The 22785-nt window shown below is 41.4% G+C and overlaps 2 protein-coding genes across 3 annotated transcripts in view; one reads left to right on the top strand and one right to left on the bottom strand.

The window, feature by feature from the left end:
• POU2F1 (POU class 2 homeobox 1) overlaps window positions 1-7073 on the top strand; it is a 79493-nt gene extending 72420 nt beyond the window's left edge. For both annotated transcript variants that reach the window (XM_008586311.1, XM_008586312.1), the window contains 3 exons: window positions 617-962; window positions 1970-2058; window positions 4620-7073. In XM_008586311.1, the coding sequence (XP_008584533.1) occupies window positions 617-962; window positions 1970-2058; window positions 4620-4930 (746 nt within the window). In that variant the 3' untranslated portion in view covers window positions 4931-7073. The remainder of the gene's footprint in view (window positions 1-616; window positions 963-1969; window positions 2059-4619) is intronic.
• A 12114-nt stretch (window positions 7074-19187) lies between these two features.
• The window catches only part of CD247 (CD247 molecule), a 9972-nt gene continuing 6374 nt past the window's right edge, over window positions 19188-22785 (bottom strand). Inside the window, exons 7-8 of the mRNA XM_008586313.1 lie at window positions 21589-21630; window positions 19188-20356 (exon numbers count right to left, since the gene is read on the bottom strand). Of these exons, the coding sequence (XP_008584535.1) occupies window positions 20291-20356; window positions 21589-21630 (108 nt within the window). The 3' untranslated portion in view covers window positions 19188-20290. The remainder of the gene's footprint in view (window positions 20357-21588; window positions 21631-22785) is intronic.

A 22785-nucleotide genomic window follows, 5' to 3' on the forward strand; every position in this document is an offset into this window, starting at 1 on the left:
ACGCCTCACTCAGCCAGTGAGCGGGAACCGGTCTGTATGTGGGATCTGAACCCTCGGGCGGGAGCGCTGCCGCGCTCCCCAAGCGGCGCACTTATCCAGTGCACCACCGGGCCGGCCCCATTTTTATACTATTTCAATGTATATTGTTATACTTATTTTTAGAACAGTATGTAATTTTCAGTTTTTCTTGTCATTGTTTTGATTTTTTCTATGGAGACTACTAAAGAGATTTCTGAACGAAAAGGAGTTTTCCAGAAGCTTTCTATTTTTGCTTATATGTTTCTTCCCCAGAGCAATTATATTCCATAATTAGAGCTTCTGTGATTCTTTCTTTTGTTTTTTTACATAGGAAATTGGCAATGGAAAACTGTTCTCTCTTTCATGGTTACTTTATCACTCTTGTCTCTTGAAGTAGGTTTCATAACTTTGGTTTCTAGAATGTTTGTTTTTCTGATTAATTTCCATAGAAATACTAATCTAGGTTAATAAAAAGAAATTAGAGGTTACTGGATGGTAAATTAATCATTCCATTGATTCTACAGTATGGCTGAATAAAGCCACCATTCTTCCAAAACCATTTACAGAAGGTCATTTTCTAATCCAGTTCTTTCTTCAGGCACTACAGACACCACCTCCAACAACACAGCGACTGTGATTTCCACAGCACCTCCAGCCTCCTCAGCAGTTACATCCCCTTCTCTGAGTCCCTCCCCTTCTGCCTCAGCCTCCATCTCTGAGGCATCCAGTGCCAGTGAGACCAGCACAACGCAGACCACCTCCACTCCTTTGTCCTCCCCTCTTGGGACCAGCCAGGTGATGGTGACAGCATCAGGCTTGCAAACAGCAGCAGCTGCCGCCCTCCAGGGAGCTGCACAGTTGCCAGCAAATGCCAGTCTTGCTGCCATGGCTGCTGCTGCGGGACTAAACCCAGGCCTGATGGCACCCTCACAGTTCGCAGCTGGGTAAGGAGCTTTCTCATCTCCTTCACATCTGAGAAACAACTAGGAGATCATCCCTGGAGTTATTCATAGGGGAGACTTTCCATCACTATCTTTTTTTTTTTGGAAGGAATTGAGGAAACCTTAAAAATTTATTTATTTATTTATTTATTTTTATTGGAACGTAGTTGATTGTACATATCTGTGGGGTATAGCATTGAATATCAGTACTTATGTGCTGTATGTGATGTTCAAATCAGTGTAGTCAACATTATGCATTGTAATCGATTTTCATGGCCCTTTTACCAATCACCATCTTAAATGAAAAAAAAATATCTGTTTAGAGCAATAATCTCTTTGAAATAGACTGCTCTGTAGTGATGCAAAGAATTTGATTATAGTTGAACTCAAGTTTCTTAACATCCTGAAAAGGGCTGTAGTCATACCTTTACTTCCAGATGAAGACCCAGCACACCAAGTGACTAATACCTCAGAGATGGGGCCAAGAAGAAAGCCCAGAATTCCTAACTACTATTCGTATGCTCTCTCCATTAAACTCTCTCAACTGTCTGCTTTCTAATTCTCAAACATAAATAAGAGATGTAGTCATGAGATTTCATATATAATTATATATATTAAATATACAGTATATATATACTAAATACATATATTGCCTCAGTAATTTTATATAATTATTGTCAAGCACATTATAAGAATTTCCTTGTAAATATATCCTTTTCTCTGGGGTTCTTTCTTTTGTTTTGGAAAAAAGAGAAGTAATTCAAAGCAGAGTCAAAATCGTTGAAAAAGTTTTATGTTCCATGCGGATCATAACCTTGTTTGTACAAGTAAGCATCAAGGAAAGCAGTAACGCAGAAGCACTAACCAAACCATATAAGAGTAATGGAAAATAACAAATATTTATGTACCTCCCCAGCTGAATTTTCCTTTATCTTATCCTTTTGGATGTGTTGTCAAACTGACAGATGTGTCTGTATGGTAATAAAGTGACCCTTCGTTTGGACTTGCAGAGGTGCCTTACTCAGTCTCAATCCAGGGACCCTGGGCGGTGCTCTCAGCCCAGCTCTTATGAGCAACAGTACACTGGCAACTATTCAAGGTCAGTAGAATCTGTTTGTGTGTGTGTGTGTGTGTGTGTGTGTGTGTGTGTGTGTGTGTGTGTGTGTGTGTTCGTTCGTTCAGTGGAAGAAGCCTGCTTTCCTAGAAGTGAAGGTAATAGGGAAAGATAGTCGAATGCTGACTGACTTGCTCTTGAGAATCAAGAAAATATCCTTGTAAAAAGCTTTTTGTAGGAAAAGTATGTAGGTGTTTGTGAGTAAGAACAAGAAATATACTTAGTTTGGTATATTGTAAGAAGTCAGGACTTTTATGCTGACATTTATCTTCTTATGTGAATAGAGTTGGAGGCAGATTTCCCCCTCCTGTTATATTTATACAGGCATTCATGTAAAACCTATCTCCAGGCCAGCTTGACCAAGTAAGATTCAGCAATCCCTATCCCTACCCCTAAGAGAGTCATGTATGGGAAAGTCTTATAATGAATTAACACTGGGGCACATCAGGCAGACTTCAAGTGTACTTATAATTCTTATTATGCTCTGCCCTTTTTTATGTTCCCCTCAGTGTAGAGCATATATTCTTTTGGATTATAATGTCTCTTTTCCAAGCCCGTTTGGGTCTCTTTCAGCCTTTTAGCATGTTATCCAGGGCAATATTGATTCCATATAGTAAAGGTTTGCCTTGTTTAGCATCTAAGCTTTGGGTCAGAAGATGCTTGATGTTATGTGACTCAGGGAAACAATTTGAAAGACATCACTATATTAATTAGAGAATATTTTTTTCTTAAAATAGTTTGTGCTTAAACACGAATTTTGGGGCCCAAAAATAAGCTGTTAGCCGCCCTCAGATAAGATCAGTGTTTCATGGCTCATATCTCTAACAATTGTACAGAGAGAATGTTAATTACAGGCAAAACCAAATCATGGCATAGGTTACCTTACATTATATTGTCTTTGATTGACTAAATCATAACCCAAATTGATGGTTAGATCTATAAAGCTTTTGTTACACAAGGGTTTCTTTCTGGAATAAGATTTGTGATAAATCACATTTTCTCCTGCATCAGAGAGAATCTTTGGGACGTGGGGATTCTTCTACAAAGGCAAAATGCTTTCCCCAGGACATGACTGACTATAGATTAGACACTGTCTGGGAAGATCTAGACTGGTTTATGGTCCACAGCCTAGAATGTCAGAAAACTTCAAGCTGCACCAAGACTCACTCTTCTGTACTATTTGTATGATTATGTCCAAAGTCAGGGGTGTTCCCTCAGCTATTTATTATGTAAGAAATCAACCAAGTTTTTAATGCCATTAGAAAAACCCTCAAATCTGCAGGTGGAGGTAGTTATATGGGTGGGGAGATTTGGGGGTGTTGTCAGGTAACAGGATATTAAATGAGAGTCCCGGTTATTTTAAATAAATTTTGATGATGTCTTCTGTGGAGAAGCAACAGCATCATAGAAAGATTTTCACCCCTTAAAGCAAGTCTTAGCCTTAGATCATCCACTGAGGGCCACCTACATCATTATGTCTTTGGTTTCCTCCTGCAGTAGACTCATCAATCTCCCTTGCACGAGTCATAGAAATCAAACGTTTTGCCTCAGGAAGTGAACAATTAATCAGACCTTTTTCTTTATTTGGTGATATATAATTATTTGAGAACTAAAGCCTTCTCAGAATATAGTTTTCATCTTGTATATCATGCTATAAAGTGTTTGCTCAAATTTATCAATAATGCCAGCTGGTTTGATAAAAGCTAAATATATTTTTAATGCTCTAATTACTTTAGTTTGTCTTTTGAATGGAGGTAGTTTAAAATTAGCAATCTTCATTAAAGACAAAATTATTAATTTAACAGATATTTGTAGGTAAATGAAATATACTTGAGATTTCAAGACAGAAATGTGACTCTTTGATTCATTTTGTTCTTATTAGCTCTTCTCTAACCTACCCTGTTCATGCTTGTTAAATTAGATTTTTTAGTTCTTTAAGATCTTCAAAATGACAGTCGTTTTTCAATATCTGTGGGAAATTGGTTCCAGGACCTACCCCCCATGGATACCAAAATCCATGGATGCTCAAGTCCATGATATAAAATGGGGAGTATTAATATATGACCTATGCATATCCTCCCGAGTACTTTAAGTCATCTCTAGATTACTCATAATACCTAATACAGTGTAAATACTATATAGGTCATTCTTATACTGTATTGGTTTTTAATTTGCATTATTTTTTATTTTTTTTTATTGGGAAATACTATATAGGTCATTCTTATACTGTATTGGTTTTTAATTTGCATTATTTTTTATTTTTGTTTTTATTGGGTTTTTTTTTTTTTTTCTCAAATATTTTTGATCTGAGGTTGATTGAATCCACAGAGTTAGAACCCATGGATATGGAGGGCTGACTGTATAAATAAACTTTAATTGGTGTCAATATTGCACTGTGACTGAGAAAAAAAATATCAGTGAAGGTCTGTACTATTTTCTGCTGGCTGAGTTGTAGGAAAACTCAGAAGACTTGTTGTGTTATTTGGTTTCTCTTTGATGATGTTAACATTCTCCTTTCTGCCTGCTTTTGGGGTTTTTGTCTGTAGCTCTTGCTTCTGGTGGCTCTCTTCCAATAACGTCACTGGATGCAACTGGGAACCTGGTATTTGCCAATGCAGGAGGAGCCCCGAACATCGTAACTGCCCCTCTGTTCCTGAACCCTCAGAACCTCTCTCTGCTCACCAGCAACCCAGTTAGCTTGGTTTCTGCTGCCGCAGCCTCCGCAGGGAACTCTGCACCTGTAGCCAGCCTTCACGCCACCTCCACCTCAGCTGAGTCCATCCAGAACTCTCTCTTCACAGTGGCCTCTGCCAGCGGGGCTGCTTCCACCACCACCACCGCCTCCAAGGCACAGTGAACTGGGCAGAGCTGGGCTGCCACTAGCCTTTTTCACTGTGCAGTGTGATTGGGCTGCCAGCCAGGTTAATAAACTGAAATATGTGATTGGCTTCCTCTCGCCGTGTTGTGAGGGCAAGGGAGAGAAGAAAAAACACATACCAGAAAAAAAAAAAAAAAAAGGATGGAAGCGGGACAACATTTGCCTAATTTTGTAATAAAACACTGTCTTTTCAGGATTGCTTCATGGATTGGAGAACTTTCTAACCAAAAATTAAACAAACAAAAAAAACACAAAAAAAACAGAAACAAAAATCAAAAACAAACAAAAAAAAAGTGAAAGGACTACTTACCATTTCCAGCAGTCATGATGACAAGTTAAGGTGGGTTACCAAATTCCAATATAGGAAGGGGATTTCTTGTTTGTCTAAATTTCTTTTTTTCTTAAAAAAATCATTTTTATAGGTCTGTTGTACAGGCCATTAAGTCATAACAAGGTGTTTATAATCGTATCAATTGTGTTGGGGTTCCTTTCTTAACTGGTACAATTTAGGCAGGCCTGTATTACTGTATCTCTATTATTATTGTTGTTATTGTTTTTATATATATATATAGTTTGGACATGTTTATCTCTTGCTCCTGGATCCTATTTCAGTGAGCTCCCACACTGTGGGGAGGGAGGGTTTGGGGGTAAGGGGAGACTTACGTACTTAACTATGGGGAATGTTCTTGCTGGTTTCCTTATCCTTGATGACTCTTACAGAGGTGCTAGAAAATTATTTTCTTTTGCCACTTATGCAAGAGCTTGGTGCAGAAGCTGAAGACTGTGTGTGCAAACACTCCCACTCCACACACGTCCCCTGCCCCCATCAGGTGGTGCCTTTGGAGCACTTTTGTGTAGGAAGGAATTCCTGCTGAACTGTAGCTCTCACTCACCCCCAAATCATTGAATGACCCTGAGGCCCAGATCCCGTGCTGTAACAATGCTGCTTTCTGCTACTTTCAGTGGGAACAGTTGTACATGTGCAGGGCAGGATTTGGTTCTGAAGAGCAAAGACTACTGCAGACACCTGACTTGGTGGTTCTCTTGATTTCTTATCTTCTGAAAAATGCTCCTACTGTTGGTGTGTTTGTTTGCTTGTTTTTTTCCATTTTATGGAAGATTTTCATCCAAACCTCCTTTAGCTAACTTGACAAAGAACAAATTGACCTATTGAAATTGAGAAATTTTTCCCTTCTTTTATTATCTGAAGGAATTTTACTAGACTATTTTCCATCGGCTATATATCCAAAAGAAGTGTGATGAGAAGAGTCTAAGGTTACCACCTTTTTCTCTGGAGAGCCGTAAACTTCCTTTCCACTGGGTGGCTTATCAATTCCTCCAACCCTGAGATTCTCCTTGGTTCTCTGACTAAAGGAGGCACTTTTAGCCAGCCATAGGATCTGTAGAACCTTTGAAGAAGGGCGTTGAGCAAGAACTTTGTACACACCTCAAGTATCTCCTTGGTTTGTTTGTGATGCTCCTGCTAGGTAGGTTTGAATGGCAATACACGTCTCTTTATTCAATGTAGAAAGTAATTAGCTCCTGTAACTGTTTTCAGGGTGTTTCTAGACTATGTAAATGAGCCCATTGAAAAGGAAGAGCTTGTGAAAGGGGATGAAGAGAAATGAGGATAACTTGGAGATTAAATTCCCCTTTTTGTTAAAGTCCTGTTATTATGCTATCTGTACCAAAAAATTTCCCAAAAGACTGGATCACTGCAATGCAGTTCATCTAAGTTCCCCTTCTTAATTGGAGTTAAGGTTCCCATTTGGTGTCTGAGTGGTGGCTTCAGTGTCCAGTAGTCTCAAGACTGCACTTTTTCCCCCTTTCAAACTGGGGGTTGAAAGAGCGCTTACAGGTGACTTTTGTTCTGATTGCTTTGCTTGTGTCCAGGAGAGAGCTTGGATTCTGTGTATTTGTGTCTCTCTCCACCATTTTTTTAAAAAACAGTAATATAGACACATTGTGTACTTTTGTTTGTGATTCAAGTGGGAGACAGTCAACATTAATATTAAAAGATCAGAAACATTTTAGTCCCCTTTAAAATTTTTCTTTAGTTCTTTCTGTCTTGTTTTTTCACAAAGTATTTAATTGCCACCCCTAAATTTCCTCCTCGTACCCTTCACCTTCCCTAAAATTCCTCCAAAATCAGTGAACTGCAAGCAGGGAAACTAATAGATGTCCATCCACCATTTTTGTGTGGTGTGTTTTGTTTTGTTTTTAATGTTTTTTTTATTTTTTTTAACTAAGCTTGAACCAAAGTCAATTTTTAGCAAGCTGCTGTACTAATGGACTAGTTTATAACATGCAGTTCAGACACATTGAGGAGATAGAAGCTACTGACAATTTCTTTTTCGTTTGTCTTTATTAATTTTATATAAAAGTTGCTGCTTGTTTTTTAATCTTTTATGTTGATAAATTGTTATATCCTCTGGGCAGACATTACCTTGATTTTTAACTAGTTTATTTAGGTTGGTGTGTAAATAGAATGGCAGTGTCAGTTACTAATTTCTCTCCTCTCCATCTGCTTTTTCTCTGTTGTAGTTAAACTTAATCTTTTATCCTGACTTGACATCTCTAACTTTAGTCTGTGCAAATAATTTTAGGTCCATCAGTGATACTGTAGCTGCCCATAGTAATGAGTTCCCCCCCTTGGGAGTAGTGAAAGTTAGGAGGAAGGATTCAGGGAGGGAAATGCTGATACCCACTATACTGATTAGAGGTTATAGCATTAATTTCCCAAAATTGCTACCAAAGGAAGTGTTGAGTCCCAAGGGACTCAAGCCCAATGGGAAGGGCAAGGAAAGGCTGTTTTGTTTTGTTTTTCTATGTGGTTAAAAAAAATGATCCCTTTCCCAAATAAAATTCACCAACAGACAGACTTTACTATTAAGGAAGATACTAAGCTTTTAAATGTCAGTACAATGGTCTTTTATTCCCTGCCCTGTCTGTATTCTCTAGTCAATTTGGAAGAAGGGGATTCTGTCTTTTTTTGTGTGTGGATCACTTGATGAGGGTAGACCTTAAACCAGTATAAAAATCTGTGTTTAAAAGAAGAAATGAATCTTTAGACAATGATAATTTTTAGAAAAATTTTCTCTTTTTTCACTGATTTAAAAATAAGTTGTGAAATGAAAGGTACATTTATACATGTACACATGAAACACTAATATAGCCTGTTTGGTGGGTATTTAGTTGAAAATCAACTTCCAATCAGCATCCCTAGATATTCTACTGATTATATTGCTTCATGAACACATTTGTCCTTTTTTACTTCATATAATCTTTTTTTATCATCTCAAGAAATGCTTTTTGAATTGAATGAACTATCTCCTAAGCTAAGGTACTCAGGCTTAACTTTTAGCCACCTTATATGGGAGAGTCTGGAAACTGAAGGAGGCATTTGACCAAAAAGAGGTGTGTGGTAGACTTTTTGCATTTAGAAGAGGAAAGGCCAGTTAGGTCATCACAATTCATTCTGTCATTCTTTTTAACCCCTTAATGTTTATGCAAGTTTTATTTCATCCCTGAATTTGGTTAACACATATTAAGCCAAAGACTAATTCTAAATGCATTTATAGTGATACTATATTTGCCCATGGTAATGGGCCCTCCCTAGGGAGTGGTGAATGTAATTGAATCCTGCTAATCATAAGCGGTGTAATTTGGTCATGAACTTCATTTATACCCTGTGTAAATCTGAAGGACAGAGCAGAAAGACCTAAAAAAGGGCTTCTCACAGGAACAATGTTATTGTTCTAAGAAATAAGTTGAGTGCTATATTAGTTTAAATGTTTCTGAAGTTCTGTAGGCAGCTTTTTAGAATTAAGAAAAAAATTGTATGTATACATTAACTGATAATACACACTTCTTTTTATTTATTATCAGAAAGATCAATACCATCCCAATTTACTCAACTTGTTACTCAAGAAATGGAACCAAAGGAATCAAACTTTGATTTTGTGTAAGACCATACCTATTTATACTTTATGGTAGCATTATTAGAAATTAACAATCTTTTTTTTTTTCTTGAAATAAGGGAAAACAAAATTAATTAAAAGATTTTTAGTGAGATCAGCTTGCCAATTTCTTCTCCATCATTCATTTATTGTTGAGAAAAAGAGCACAATTATACCTCTTTTTAATGTCATTTTGTCCCATTACCCCTCATTTTTAGGGAAGATAGGGGAAATCTTGTCTATATTATCAAGAAGCACAGATATTTGCTCGACATGGTGTTTAAATTCTGCCCAATCTTTAACATTAAATTTTCTATTTAACTTGCTGGAAAAGCCAGATACATTCACAGTATAGGAAATTCATGTCAATTTTTAATGTTATAAATCCTGATGGAAAACATCACAGCTGTAAACACTTGGCTTACAGAGGAAATTCTCTGTAGTTCATAGCCTAAAGTTGTTCCCAAACCATGTCATCCTCACAAAACTTTCTTGACCAAGAAAAAAGTAAGATCGTTGAGATAGGAAGACAGAGGAGAAGGCTCTTTTTTTTTGGTTTCTCCCCAAGAAAGGAAACGTGATGCCGGGGAGAAGTTGGTGGACCTGACCACAGGGTGTGGCAGGGACCTCATGCTGGCAGTCTGCTTTGCCTCCGCCTCTGCGGACTCCCCCCGCCCCCCCAAGACCAGTCTGCACTTTGAGAACCCTCAGTTCAAGAAGGGCCTCAACAGTTCATTAGGAGAGTTTGGTCAAATACTTTCTCATTAAATTTGACAAATTTAAAGTTTGTTTATTCTTCAAACCCTGTTTGTTAGAACTGAAAACGTTACAAGATGACCGATAACTACTGGGAGAAAAAGACTAAAGACCTAAAATTTAAAATTATCCGAAAGGGCAAGAATTGGTGGGTTGCTTTACTCCTAACTATTATGAGTTCACTTTTGTGTGTGTGTGTGAAAAGCATTTAACGTGTGACACTGTTCATGTCACCATAGTCCCGGCTGTTTTGAAGTCATTTTCAGTTTTATAACGTTTTGAGGATGACACTATATAAAATGGTAAATCTTAGCATTTACCTTCACTTTTGAGAAGGAAAAAATTCTTTGCCATTCCTCCAGGAAGAATAGTTAAGACCGGCTATTATATAAGGTTTCATGGACAGTGCACACAACACAAATGTAAACTTGGACAGGAGTAGGGTAAATTTCCTTTATCAAAAAGGCTGATATGAATTCTATTCTGCTTCATCCTTTCCTTAATCTAAAGAGATTAAATGGGACACCCCTGTGATTTCTAGTAACGTGTTTGAAAGGAGTCCACCAGAAGGACAGAGAATATGTTTTTTCTCAGAGTTGTACATTTTGTACCTGGTTCCCTGTATAGTTTGTGAACTGTTGTTTTCTTCTGACCATCCTTGTTCATGAAGTAGTAGTTCCTTGTTTTGGCTCTTCTATTGTTGGCCTTTGTTAAAAGCAGTAAATTTGAGTGAATCTCATGTTGATTCCGTAATATGGACCTCCCTTCCTCGTTTCCTTTTCTTCTTTTTCTCTTTGAATAGTGGTACCTTAATCTGTGAGGATAATGCTCTCATGGGTAACAGCTAGCTTCTGGCACCTTCATAAAATACCTCAGCATAGTTTAGTATTGTTGCAAACTGGTTTTATACTAAAAACCAAATAAATAAATAAACTTTATAAATAGTGGAAATAATTCTAGCTGTAGCATTTAGTTGAATTAATGTTTATTATGATTGATAAACATGATTAATGCTGTATGTATTTGGGATCCTGTTTATAGGTTACAATTTATAGGGTTAGGGAGGGTTGGGTTGGGGGAAGAGGAGAAGTTGATTATGTTAGAAGGAAAACGTTCATGTGTGTTTAGTTGTTTTTCCTTATATCTGTCTTGCCAAAGGAAACTTGATTTTCCCTGTGATTGGGTTTGGGATTTGTTGGCCTTTCTGTGGTCTGATCGGCAGCACAGCGTGTGGTGCATGCAGGTAACATATAAGGTATCCAGTAGGTTCAGGGTCCCTAAGGGTGCATTTATATCCCTTTCTGTGGCTGCCCATGCCTCCCAGTCCCTGCCAGCCTCTCCTAATGATTCATTACCTCTGTACATAGCAAAAGCTTAGGTAAAGGATGGATGTGTGAATGTCTGGGTGTGTGGTTGAGAAATAGAGGCAGAAATAGACATGCACCAATTAATTTGGATAGGAATGGAGAGGTGAGTGATTGGTATATCTTAATCTAGGAAAATTAAAGTTAAACACGTTCTTTTTGTTGTCCTCTGTCAAGTTACTGAATGTTGTGTTAGCACAACATTTTAAAACCTTACTTTCTTTTCTCATACCAAGACTAGTTCTGTCTAGACTAAAAACACAACAGAAGAAAAACCAAATCAAGAAGTTGAATACTTCCTTGCCTCACATGTATGATAAGGTGTGACCTTTAAGGATTGGTTGGTGGGATCTAGGAGAATATTGTTTGATGGGAATGTGAATGAGAAATGATGCCAGTTTAGGAAAAATTGAGACCTTTCTGCGCATACTCTTTGAGACAAATTTTTGGCTCCCTGAGTTCAGATGTAGACTATATCTCCAAATAAGGCTATTTTTTTAAATAAACGATCCATCTCACAGAACTTACGTGGGATTTGGTTTGGATACCAAAGACACTGCTATGTCATTGCTTACCTTATGTTTTCAATACAGGCAGAGGGAATAGGAGCAAGAAGCTGAAATTTGGGAAAGCTTACTTTGTCTCTCTCCTTCCCTTTCCTTACCCCTTTTTGAAGGAAGTTTTGTTGATTATCCTGGCTTTGGAAAAGAGATGTTTTGTTTTGCTCTGCTGGCTGTGTAAAGATGGATAGAGTGGCTCAGTGTAGCAGTGATGTTCTTGGAATTGCTTAAAATTTGGGGAAGGCAAAAGATGAGGTAGAATTCTTTTCTTTATTTCCCTGTATCTAATACTTAAGAGTGAGTACAGCCTATTTGAATTCAGACACTAGATGTGCTTTCTCTGTTCTGTCTCTTGTAAAGAATAAGCATTTTCAAGAGCAGGATTACATGGAAAACCAAAAGATCTTCCCCTACTCTTCTTTAGAGCTGTTTTATTCCAAAATGTTTTTTATATATGGGCTCCAGGGAGTTGAGTATTTCATTGTTTTGGTACTTTATTGATATTTTGTGTATTATCGATAGCATACAGAAAGGGAGAGAGGGAAAGAAATATATTGCTCTCTTAATAGTCCATCAAAAAATGATCAGGTTGCAGAACTTTATGAAAGCTTTACTAATAATCTTATTGTCCTGACATTATGTGAAAGTGGTATTAATATTATGTGACTTTTCAAAGTGCTAGGTCTGTTTATAAGTAGGTAATAGGGATATTGAAGATAAGAGCACTTGAAACAAAAATTATGGGAAGACAAGGTGTGCATGAATGAGCACCACACTGAGCACAGAAGTGAAGCTCCCTGGGGCTGGGGAGGGAAGATGTGGTTTATGATTCTTTCTGTGTCCTTGAATCTGCCCATTCTGCACAGGGCTCCACCACCCAGTGCCACCTTCTGGTTCAAACCCAGGACACTGTCAAAAAGTTAAGACCCCAAAACTAATTTACTGTAAAAAAAAAAAAAAGTTGAGATCTGCTGCAAAGTTTTCTCATGTTTTCTTTATTTACTTGTTCATCACCAAGTTGACCACAACTTCACAAAAGCAGCTTAATGCTTTCATAAATTGGCAGTGGCATTGAGTTCTCACACATTATATTCCAAAGTCTGCAGGCAGACAGCTGGATACAATGCTGTTTAAAAAATGAAACTTCCAAACACTTACTTCCTTAAAATTGGGAAATCTTTAATGAAAAAGGACAGAGCCAAGTAGAGAAAAGACTGTGTGCTCCCACCCAGGCCTAACAGTGTCTCAAGGTCTGAAAAATATAGGAGGAAAGGAGATGCACTTTCAGAAGCTAAAATGACAGTGTCTGTTAGGAAAGGCTGCAGCTGTAGGCAGATGGGGGGCACCATGTCTTTGGTTCCATTCCTTCTAAGAGTAGAGTGGGCTAATGCCAGCCTGGTTGAGTTTAAAACTGGAAACAGTTGGAGAAAGGGAGGGAGGATAAGTCTTTGCAGCCATGTTATGACACTGGCTTTCAGCAACATAAATGGTGTGTCTCCCTAAGATCAGGTTGCGGGAGGGAAAGACTGACGTCTCCCAGCTTCTGACCTCTACTTGCGTGGGCATGTGTGCACTACTCGGTCCACAGGAGGTCTCCCTCTGTGAGGACACGCCCTCTCCCATATTCACCCTTCCACCCCCTCATCTGTGGTAGTAGCAAAGGCTAGGTGAGCAAGTGTGGGATTTTCTACCCACCACAGGTCCAGGAGCTGTTGTATACCTCATTTCTGACTCATGACTGAGTAACTTGCTTTAACTGTCTCTAAACCCTACAGAGTTGCCAAGTCTGCCCTCCCTCCTCTCAGTGATGTTGAACTCTGGCCTATAGCATCACGGGACCTGTAGCCTGGGGTGGGACCCCCTAAAGCCTCTGAATGTCGCCGCGTAAAAGCTACTGCAAACTGAGGGCAAATTGCAATCTTCTATTTCTTTTTGTTGCAAGGGGTCTTCACAGGTCTCTTAACATCTGCTTCCCCCGCCATCCTGCCTTTAGGGGCTGGCCAGTTGTCGGCACCCTCAGCCCACCCCATATTTCTGACTGCTGGCCTCATATCAACATCTCTACTTGCCTTTTCCCTGGTCGGGTAGAGGTCATCCCCTTCCACTCTGAGGCCTCAGGGTTCTGTTTATTTTCAGGACTTTGGGTAGAAGGGAAGACACCAAAGGCTCCTCTAAGCTGACTGCTGCATATACACATTTCACTTTTTTTCCTTTGACATGACCAAAAAAGAAATCCAAATATTTAAGTTTATTATTATTATTAATATTATTATTATTTGACAATCTTATATCCAATGGGCTCTCTAGAAGCTGCATCCCCAGCCCTTTTACCTTTTCTTTGAATGTAGTTCCCAACCTTCAACTCCCACCCCCAGTGTTGAAAAAAAGCTTAGCCAGGTCATAAAACTGCTGCTATACGCCAGGGGAGGGTGGTTTCTTTGTTTTGTTTTGTTTTGTTTTTTAAATTTCCAGCCAAAACCAAAGATTTCTTAATGATTGTATAAACTCAAAACAAACAAAAAAACCAAAGAAAAGGGAAGTCTTCAGCATCAGTCCAGTCTGTGGCGTCCTGGCGATTAAAGAGTGGGGCCAGGGGCAGGTGGAGGGACCTCTGACCGGCTCAGAAAGGGTAGGCAAGCTGGTTTCCACATTCCGGGGTTTTGCGCAGGTGCGTGCTCGGTAGCTTTGGCTCTTGCCAACTTGTGAGCATGCCATGGAACAAATTGGCATTTTAGGTTTTCCAAAACAAAAGACAAAACTGGTAGGCAAGCTGGTTTCCACATTCCGGGGTTTTGCGCAGGTGCGTGCTCGGTAGCTTTGGCCCTTGCCAACTTGTGAGCATGCCATGGAACAAATTGGCATTTTAGGTTTTCCAAAACAAAAGACAAAACTCATCACCACCATAATCCACACTATAACAACCATGGTCACCATGGGGACTTAGCAGAGGGACTAAGGCGGGTGGGAGCTGCTGCTGACCAGCCCATGGACTCCACAGAGTGGGGGGTAGTTGAAGACACTGGCGCAAGATTGGCTGCTCTGCTGGGTGCTTGAACCTCTGAGGGCTGGGTGAATACACGCTGAGGTGCCCTTCTGAGCCTTTTTTCTCTTTTCCTTTACTGGAACTGCTTGGAAGCGGCTGTCCTGTTTGTGAGAAAACATGCAGAAAGATTATCAAGATTATCATTTCTCCTTATTGTAGTTTTGTTTCCTTTTTGCAGCACCACTGTGCAACTATGCATCGTATTTCACAACCTTTTGTGCTAGGTAGATGCCTGTGACTTTTTAACTTAGGGGGTGGGGGGATTGCAAATGAAGGAACTTTTTACATGGATCTTTTTAATCTCAGTTGATTGGGGGAGGGGGTATTTGGTTCTAGGGTCATACAAGCTCTATCCCAAAGCAAAATCCAAATGTTAATAATATTAGCCTGATGCAGATACCAAAGATAATTTCTTTCCTGCAGAACCTTAGACTTGTGTATTAAGTACGATTACCCAGCACTTGCATTAGTCTAACCTCAGTAATTCCAAAGCTTAGATGTATATTTTGGTATATTTCTGGGATATTAAAAAATGTCGTTTAACTTCTTGTTTGTTTCAGTGTAATGCTCTTAAAGTCATAGCATGAAAATAATTGAACTGTCCTTAGTAGTTTGAAATAATAGTATTTTTGTATGTTTTGGGTGTGTGTCTGTATGTATTAACATACCAGTTTTCACTGCCTAGGTGTTCATAATAAAAAAGAAAATGAAAAAGTTCTGAGTGTACATAATATCCAATGATAATCTTCCACCAGGTGTCAATTTGGATTGCATATTTGCTGATTACTGTTCCCAACCGGGATTTGTTTTGTTTTAAAGAGACAGTGATCGTGTTTTTCTAAAGATGTTTTCTTTCTGTCTTTAAATATCTTAACTCCCCCACCTTTTTTTTCTTCTTCTTCTTTTTTTTTTATTAATTTGATTCAGGGGTGTTTTTCCACTGTTGTCAAGGGAGGGACACAAGGGGAATTGGCCCTTGGCCTCCCAAAACTTTTTGTTTTATGTACTTTAAAATGTGAGTTTGAGTTCTTCTTTGTGGAAACTTAAAATGTGGTGTAAATGATTCTTTCCAAAATTGTCCAGCAGCTTTAATGAGGCAGTGACAATTCCTAAGTAGTTTATTGGGAGTCCTTTTACATTTCTCCTTAGGTAACTTTGCAATCTGGGTGGCTATTGTGTAGCCTCACTGTCCCAGAGTGCCTGTTTAGCCATTTCTCTCATAGGAATGTTTTATAAGAATCAGCTGATAACTTGGAGTGCTGGACCTTGTTATCTGTGCCCCTGGGAAACACATGTTTTCTTGGTTTTGAAAACCTGAAACAATAAGCAACTTTACATTTTGGGGAATTAGCTGATACCTCCCGAGTCCTGAGGAGGTGGTGGGGAATATGAGCGGTGCTGTCTCTTTAAAAGTGCCCTTTATGTGATTCCCCCTCCTGGGGCTGCCTGCAGGGGCTGTAGGCCTGGGAGAGATTGTATAGATGACAGTGAATCAGAATGAAATGGTAGATTTTGTGTAGATGCATTTGTCTGCTGTAATTTTTTATATATATATTAAACTTACTGTAACTGTACAGTTCATTTCTGTTGTAAAACATCATTAAACCGTTTTCCAAGTGTTTTCACATTGTTTGAGTTTCTCTGGAGTTGCTTTTTTGGTATTCTGGATGCTTCACACATATATTCTCACAGACTGCTTGTTTAAGCCTTCCAAATTATCTTTTCCAGCAGGTCCTTAGGAACCCCAGAATCACTGTAAACACATTGCTTCCTCTCCCACCCCACACAGGCTTCCTCCTGTGCCCCTTGATGAGCTGTGGCCACTGCATTTCTCCCTCCCAAGACCCTCAGTGTGGTTTAGTGGGACCTTGAGTTGAGTAGCAGTAGTCTCCTTCAGACCTGAGAGCTTTGTGTGATCAAACACGCAGACCCTTGATTGATCCTGCAAAAGAACTCTTCAAAGTTCTCATTTCACTGTGTATTTGATTGCAGAACTGGAATTGAACTCGACTTTTCCAAGTTTATCGTTTAAACTGCCATGCCCCTGTAGCATTTCATGCAAAGTCCTGAACATTCATTCTCTGGGGGGATCCTCTGAAGGAAGCTAATCCTGAACTTGGCATCTGGTTCTTCTGTTTGAGGGTGCACAATTTAGCTTCCTCTGACTTATTATACTACTTAACATTTAGTGTCAATACAATTTGTTGATTTCATAAAAAGGAAAATTTGAATCTTAAAATGAATTTCCTGTAGAGAGCAAACTTCAGCTTGTTGAAGAACTTTGGGAAGTATCCCTGTCTATCACGTGCTGACAATCTATGTCTGTTGTCCTTGAATTAGAAGCTGGAGGGAGCCATGTCTCAAAATGTGCTTGCTGTCTTATAAAGGTACCAAATTGGGAAGACAAATATTGGGTTCTCTTCTCTGCTCCTGCGTCAAAGAACTTCTCATTTTTTCCCATCCCATCCCTTACAGTTATAGCTTGCATTGAAGTTTGTGAAGTTACTTTCTTAAAATAATTTCAAATTTTTAACACAAATCTTGTTTGGTAGAGGCATTCTCGCTAACATGAGAAAGACTTTAGCAAGCAAAACCCATTTATCACATCCTAAGGAATGAGGATAAGCTGATTAGACTCTCTCACCCTTTAGTCCCTTTTTAAAAGGTTGTTATATCATAACCCTCTTTCAGGGGTATATACGAAGCTGAATTACCTGTGGGAGGATGTGAGTAATATCTGCCCTTACTCTTTTCTCTTTGGAGAGCTGTTTCTCTCTCCAAAGACTAGGGGTTGAAGTTATAGGACATCTGTATTTAGGGCTGTTATGGGTTGTTGACCAACAACTGAAATGTCCAGCACCAAGCCACCAAAACACATCACCTGTTATTCATGAACAGAATGAGGCCTACAGCTAAACAGCTGGCCAAATGACAAGGCTTAAAATTACCTCTGGAGTTGCCCTCTTAGCTAAGTTGGTCATCTGCCCTTTATTCCCTGTCAAGCCTGGCTTTTGGTGTTTGAGTATCACTGTTTATAAACCATGAACCTTGGGTCTTATTCCAAGAATAACCTTGAATCTTACTCTAAGAAGAGAAAAGTGATCAGAAATATCCACATCCTACCTGAGTTCAGTGACATTCAAGTGATGTACTTTTGAAAAATACTGAAAGCTTCCATCTTAATTTATATAAAATCTCAGTTCCTTAATACAAGTGGAATTCCACATTTCCTTGATTCTAAGACACACATCTTCACATTTTAACATGTGAAACAAGGCTGCATCTTATGGTGGATGTTTATGTTTAGTGTAGTAGTGTTTTTTCCCTTGAAATAAGTTGATAGTACATCTTACCTTACAATGCCCATGCTTTGGAGAGGGCACTGCCAGACCTCAGGAAGGGAAGGAATCCTGGCGATTCCAGGGATAGTCACTCTCATGTTGGATCCACGGCTTCGTTCTCTCAGGAACTCTGGTTTCCCAGCTCTGCTTCCGTCAGCACATCTGCTTGCTTCTCCCCCAACTTGCTTTCTCTGTATGGTTATCTCCCATGTAGCTCCCACATCCACACCCCAGGTTAGCTTCAGCACCCATAGCTCACTGCAGCTTTCCTCCTTGCCTCTTGAGATGTGTTTGACAGAATTGGGTCAAACTCTTATTTTCAAGACAGCCATAACTCAGCCTACCTTGAAATTAGGTCTAGGCCAAACCCTAGGTATTAGGCTCACTGACTTTGTTTTTTTGTTTTTTGTTTTTTGTTTTTTTTTTCGTAGGCTCACTGACTTTGATTGATCGATGAACCAGCCTTCAGTTTTAAAAGCCCAGTGAGTAGCAGAATTCCCTGAGGAGGCCAGGTTACACATCGAATGCCTTCTCGTGAGGTGTCTGAGTTGTTATATGTGTGTGGCAGTGATGTACATTGCTCCTGTTAGAATCTCAAACTTTCAGGGGCTTCTAACAGTTAGGGCCTTGGACTTCTTTGAAAAAGTCAAGGTAGTGATTTCAAAGTCGTTGTGCAATATTAATTGGTGAGCTTAACAAGTTACGGCCACTACGTTTAGAGGAAATGCTGCTGGGGACAGGGCCACCTTTTGTGAGGGAAACTGACCTGAAACACCTGTGTTGTCCTCCATCCCTCTCCCAAACCCTGTGGACTGAGACTTTGTGATGTGGCTTCTGTTGCTGTTGGTAACTCCCAGACACCCTCTGCTCACAGCGTTGCCTCTTGCCGGTGCCTGAATGTGAGGCTGGCCTCTCTCCTTGCACTCCACACGCTAGGCACCATGCAGCAGGGCTCCCTTCCCATCACCCCCTCTGGGTTCTGGCATAAGCCCAGGCCCATGCTGCAACACTGCAACCCACCAAGCACTGCTCTCTCTGTCCTGAGGCACAGCCACCCAGCCCAGATGCCACCCCCACAGCAGCATTCTGGGCCCCTAGATTTCTCTTGAGAACCAGAAGATTCCCATCCCTACAAGGTCAACATGCTGATTTCCTGATGACTAAATTACTGATCAAGCTTGACTGCTGAAATAAAATTTCGAGTAAAGCAGCATTTTTACTGAAGCATTTATTATGCAAAATAGTAAGGCTTTAGCAAGCTAGTATAAATTAATACCAAGCAGAGTAGGAGGGTTTTCTATCCATGGCCATGTGCCCTTTAATTTCACAGAAGTGTTCCAGTACTGGTGTGGTGACTTTTCCCAGGTCTGTATGCTGCTGAGTCTGCCTCTGAGACCTTCGCAGGATGGGTTTGTCATTCCATCAGCGTGTGCATGGGAAGAAAGCATCTTGCTCCCTTCTCTTGCTCGCCCTGTGCTTCAGGCACCCTCTATAATGAGACTTACTCTGTTTTTATACAAGTTGGTGCACAGCTCATCTCCCCTCTAAGAATGTGAGCTCCACAAAGCCAAGGACAGTCTTATCTTCTGGCTCCCGTAGTGCCCGACACACAAGTTCGATGACATGGAACATGGGCCTGATAGAAGAAGGACCCTCTTGCTGCCCTCAGGGGGCTCTAGCTGACCCTTCATGACCCCTCCCTGCTCCCACCCCTTCTCCATTCACTGCTTCCTTTCTCCAGCCCCTTCGAGAGTGCACAGTTGCCTCGGCCCCTTCCCATCTGCACTCTGCTCAGCCTTTTCACAGGTAGCTGCAACGCAGCCAACTGCGGATTACCTTGAAATGAGGGGAAGGTTGACAACAGAAACCAAATTTACAGCAGGAGCAAAGCCACTCAGACACTGACAGAACAGTACAGACTATGAGGACTTTGGCAACATTTGGGGTTTCTCTGTGGACTTTACAAAACACAGACTTAACAATTCAGCTGTGAGAGGGAGTGTGACGGGCTCCCAGGTGAAGGTGTGGAGCTGCCAGGAGAGCAGCCTGCCCAGTCACCAGCAAACCAGAAGACCCTAGAAGAAGGCCATACCTTGGGGGGCATACTCCTTAAAGAGTCCAGGGACAATATTCTGTGTGTGCTAGTTTGGAATTGGATATGACCAAATGCTACAACTTGAACCATCTTGTTCATAAAGAAGAATACTTTGGTGGCTGAGAAATATGAGTGAACTGGGTTGCAAAGGCTTTATCCTGTGTCTGTCACAATCTGGGCATCCGCAGGTCTGGCCCGTGAGTGGTGAAAGCCCGTGGCTGTTAGCGGGGGTGCAGGGTCTGCATGTGGAGGGCATCGTAGGTGTCCTTGGTGGCTGTGCTGAGACCCTGGTGGAAGCAAATCAGACAACAAGAGTGGGGCAGGAGCCTGGGTGGGCAGAGCTGACTTGGAGGCCAACTGGTGTCCTCTGCAGCGCAGCCCCGAGACCTCCCACCCACCTTCCAGAGGCCCAGGAAGAGCCCCCTCATGCTACAGGTAGGGAGCCTTTGCTGAGAGGGCTGCAGGAGAGAGGGGTTCTGTGCCCTGCTGGGAATGGCCTGGCAGCACCTCCTTTCCACCTAAATTCTCACCCCTCCTCCCAGCTTCCCAAGTGCTGCACCATACAGCCCAGGCAAATTCCTGTCGGATCAAAGAGGAAGGGGTGTCCCCCACCTCAAATGAAGACTGAGGTGGAATCAGGGGAAAGGGCCCAGGCCTGCTTCAGAGAATCTGCTGTCCCTGATGCCTGAGCCTACAGGAAGCCTGGACTTGTCCCAGGGAGACAGAAAGTGGTGTCTTCCCGGCCTCCCTCCCTGAGCCCCTTGTTGCCGGGGAACAGGCAGGCAAGGTCCCAGGCAAGGTCACTGAGATGCATCAACAGCAGCCACACACAGGTGAGTTTCTGGGCCCTTTTAATGTCTCTGAACCCAAGCAAGCCTGACATCCTGACACTTGGGGGTCAGAAGAGCAAGCTCTCAACAGCCAGCCCAGGGGAGCCAGAAGGAGAGAAATGAGAACCCACTGGGGGTCATATTGTAGACGAGTAGCTTGACTGCACTGAGTTTTCATAATTATTTGCACTGATTTGTACAAACCAGGCACCTGACTACAGTAACATTTTCTTTTTGAAGTTGTCATTTTTCTTAACTTTATTTTCTTCAGTCTTCCCACTCATTCTCACATCTCATTAGGTCTGTGGATACAAGGCAGAGGGTGGCTTCTGCGAGGGTGCAGAGCCACAAACAAAGAGGCAGGACTTCACTTGTGTGGCATCCTTTGCCTACATCTGTCCCTTTGGGGAGACTGCACACCCTCTGGGCAGCTGCTGCTGTGTCTGCCATGGCCAATCAATGCCTGGGGCTCCCACAGCCTCCAAATCATTTGCTTGAATGGCTGAGTCCTGGCCCTGCCCAAGGGACTTATTGACAGAGGAGTTGCCACTAGCCTAAATGAGTGCCCTGGGCTTGCCCTGCCCAGCTGTTGGCAAGAGCTGGTGCCACCAGCAAGAAAAACATGGGAGTCTTGACCTCACCCCTTGACAGATAGTGCCACCCTGGTAAGGAAGGCCAGTGGCTCTTACCTGGTAAAGGCCATCATGCCCCTTGCCTCTACGCCGCTGGTTCTTTGGGAATGAAAAGAAAAAGATTAGACAGGCAGGCAGACAGTAGTGGCATTCCTGCTCAAAAGCCCCTACTCAAGAGGCTCTGGGAAAGTCAGAGGTGACAGTCTCCCAGCCAGCACCCATGGCTCTTGGAGAGAAGAGTCCTCCAGCCTCTGATCAGATCTTCACTGAACTGAAGAGTAAAGTGAAGCCTGGCTTTGATGGGGACCAAGTTTGCTCTGCACAGCTGAGTTCCTCATAGACAACAGGTTCCTAGGATTTGGGCCCCATGAGATCTGGCCATGTTGCCCATTGCTGGGAATAAATGAGCCTCCTTGTAGCTCTTGAAAGTCTTGCCTCGTCACCGGTGCTCACTGGGAGTGGCAACCACATAGTGGTTATGAGCTCCGGCTTGGTGTCAGTTCAAAATCCTGGCTCCCTTACTGGGAGGTGATTGAATCAGAGGGCTATGCATTATGAATGGATTAATCCATTCATGGATCAATGGATCATTATGGGAGAGACCGGTAGCTTTATGAGTGGAGGAAAAAGCCTGCTAGCTCAGCTCTCTTGCCATGTGATGCCCGGCACGGCCTCAGGACTCTGCAGAGTCCCCAACAGGAAGAAGCCCTCACCAGCTGTGCCCCCTGGACCTTGGACTTCCCAGCCTCCCAAACTGTAAGAAATAAATTCTGTTTCTTGATAAATTACCAAGTTTCAGGTATTCTGTTATAAGCAACAGAAATTTACTAGCTATATGACCTTGGGTAAGTCATTTAACTTCCTTGAGCCTCACAGGGCACATGTTCTTGATCAGGTAATTGTGGGAGTTAAATGAAACCAGGTGTGTAAAGCACTGACCAGGCTGGCTTCACAAACACATAACCTGTGCAGTCACATAGGACCCCCTGCTTAGAAGTGTTCAATGCTTCACTCCCACCTTTTTGAAATTCTTAATCATTTATGAAAACAAGGGGCCTGCACTTTCATTTTTCCCTGGGACCTGTGCACACGTGTTGGCATACAATAAGGATTGAATACGTATTTGAACTGGGTTGCAAAGGCTTTATCCTGTGTCTGTCACAATCTGGGCATCCGCAGGTCTGGCCCGTGAGTGGTGAAAGCCCGTGGCTGTTAGCGGGGGTGCAGGGGCTGCATGTGGAGGGCATCGTAGGG

Source organism: Galeopterus variegatus, unplaced genomic scaffold (genome assembly GCF_000696425.1).
Source record: "Galeopterus variegatus unplaced genomic scaffold, G_variegatus-3.0.2 Scaffold3931, whole genome shotgun sequence".
NCBI lineage: Eukaryota > Metazoa > Chordata > Mammalia > Dermoptera > Cynocephalidae > Galeopterus > Galeopterus variegatus.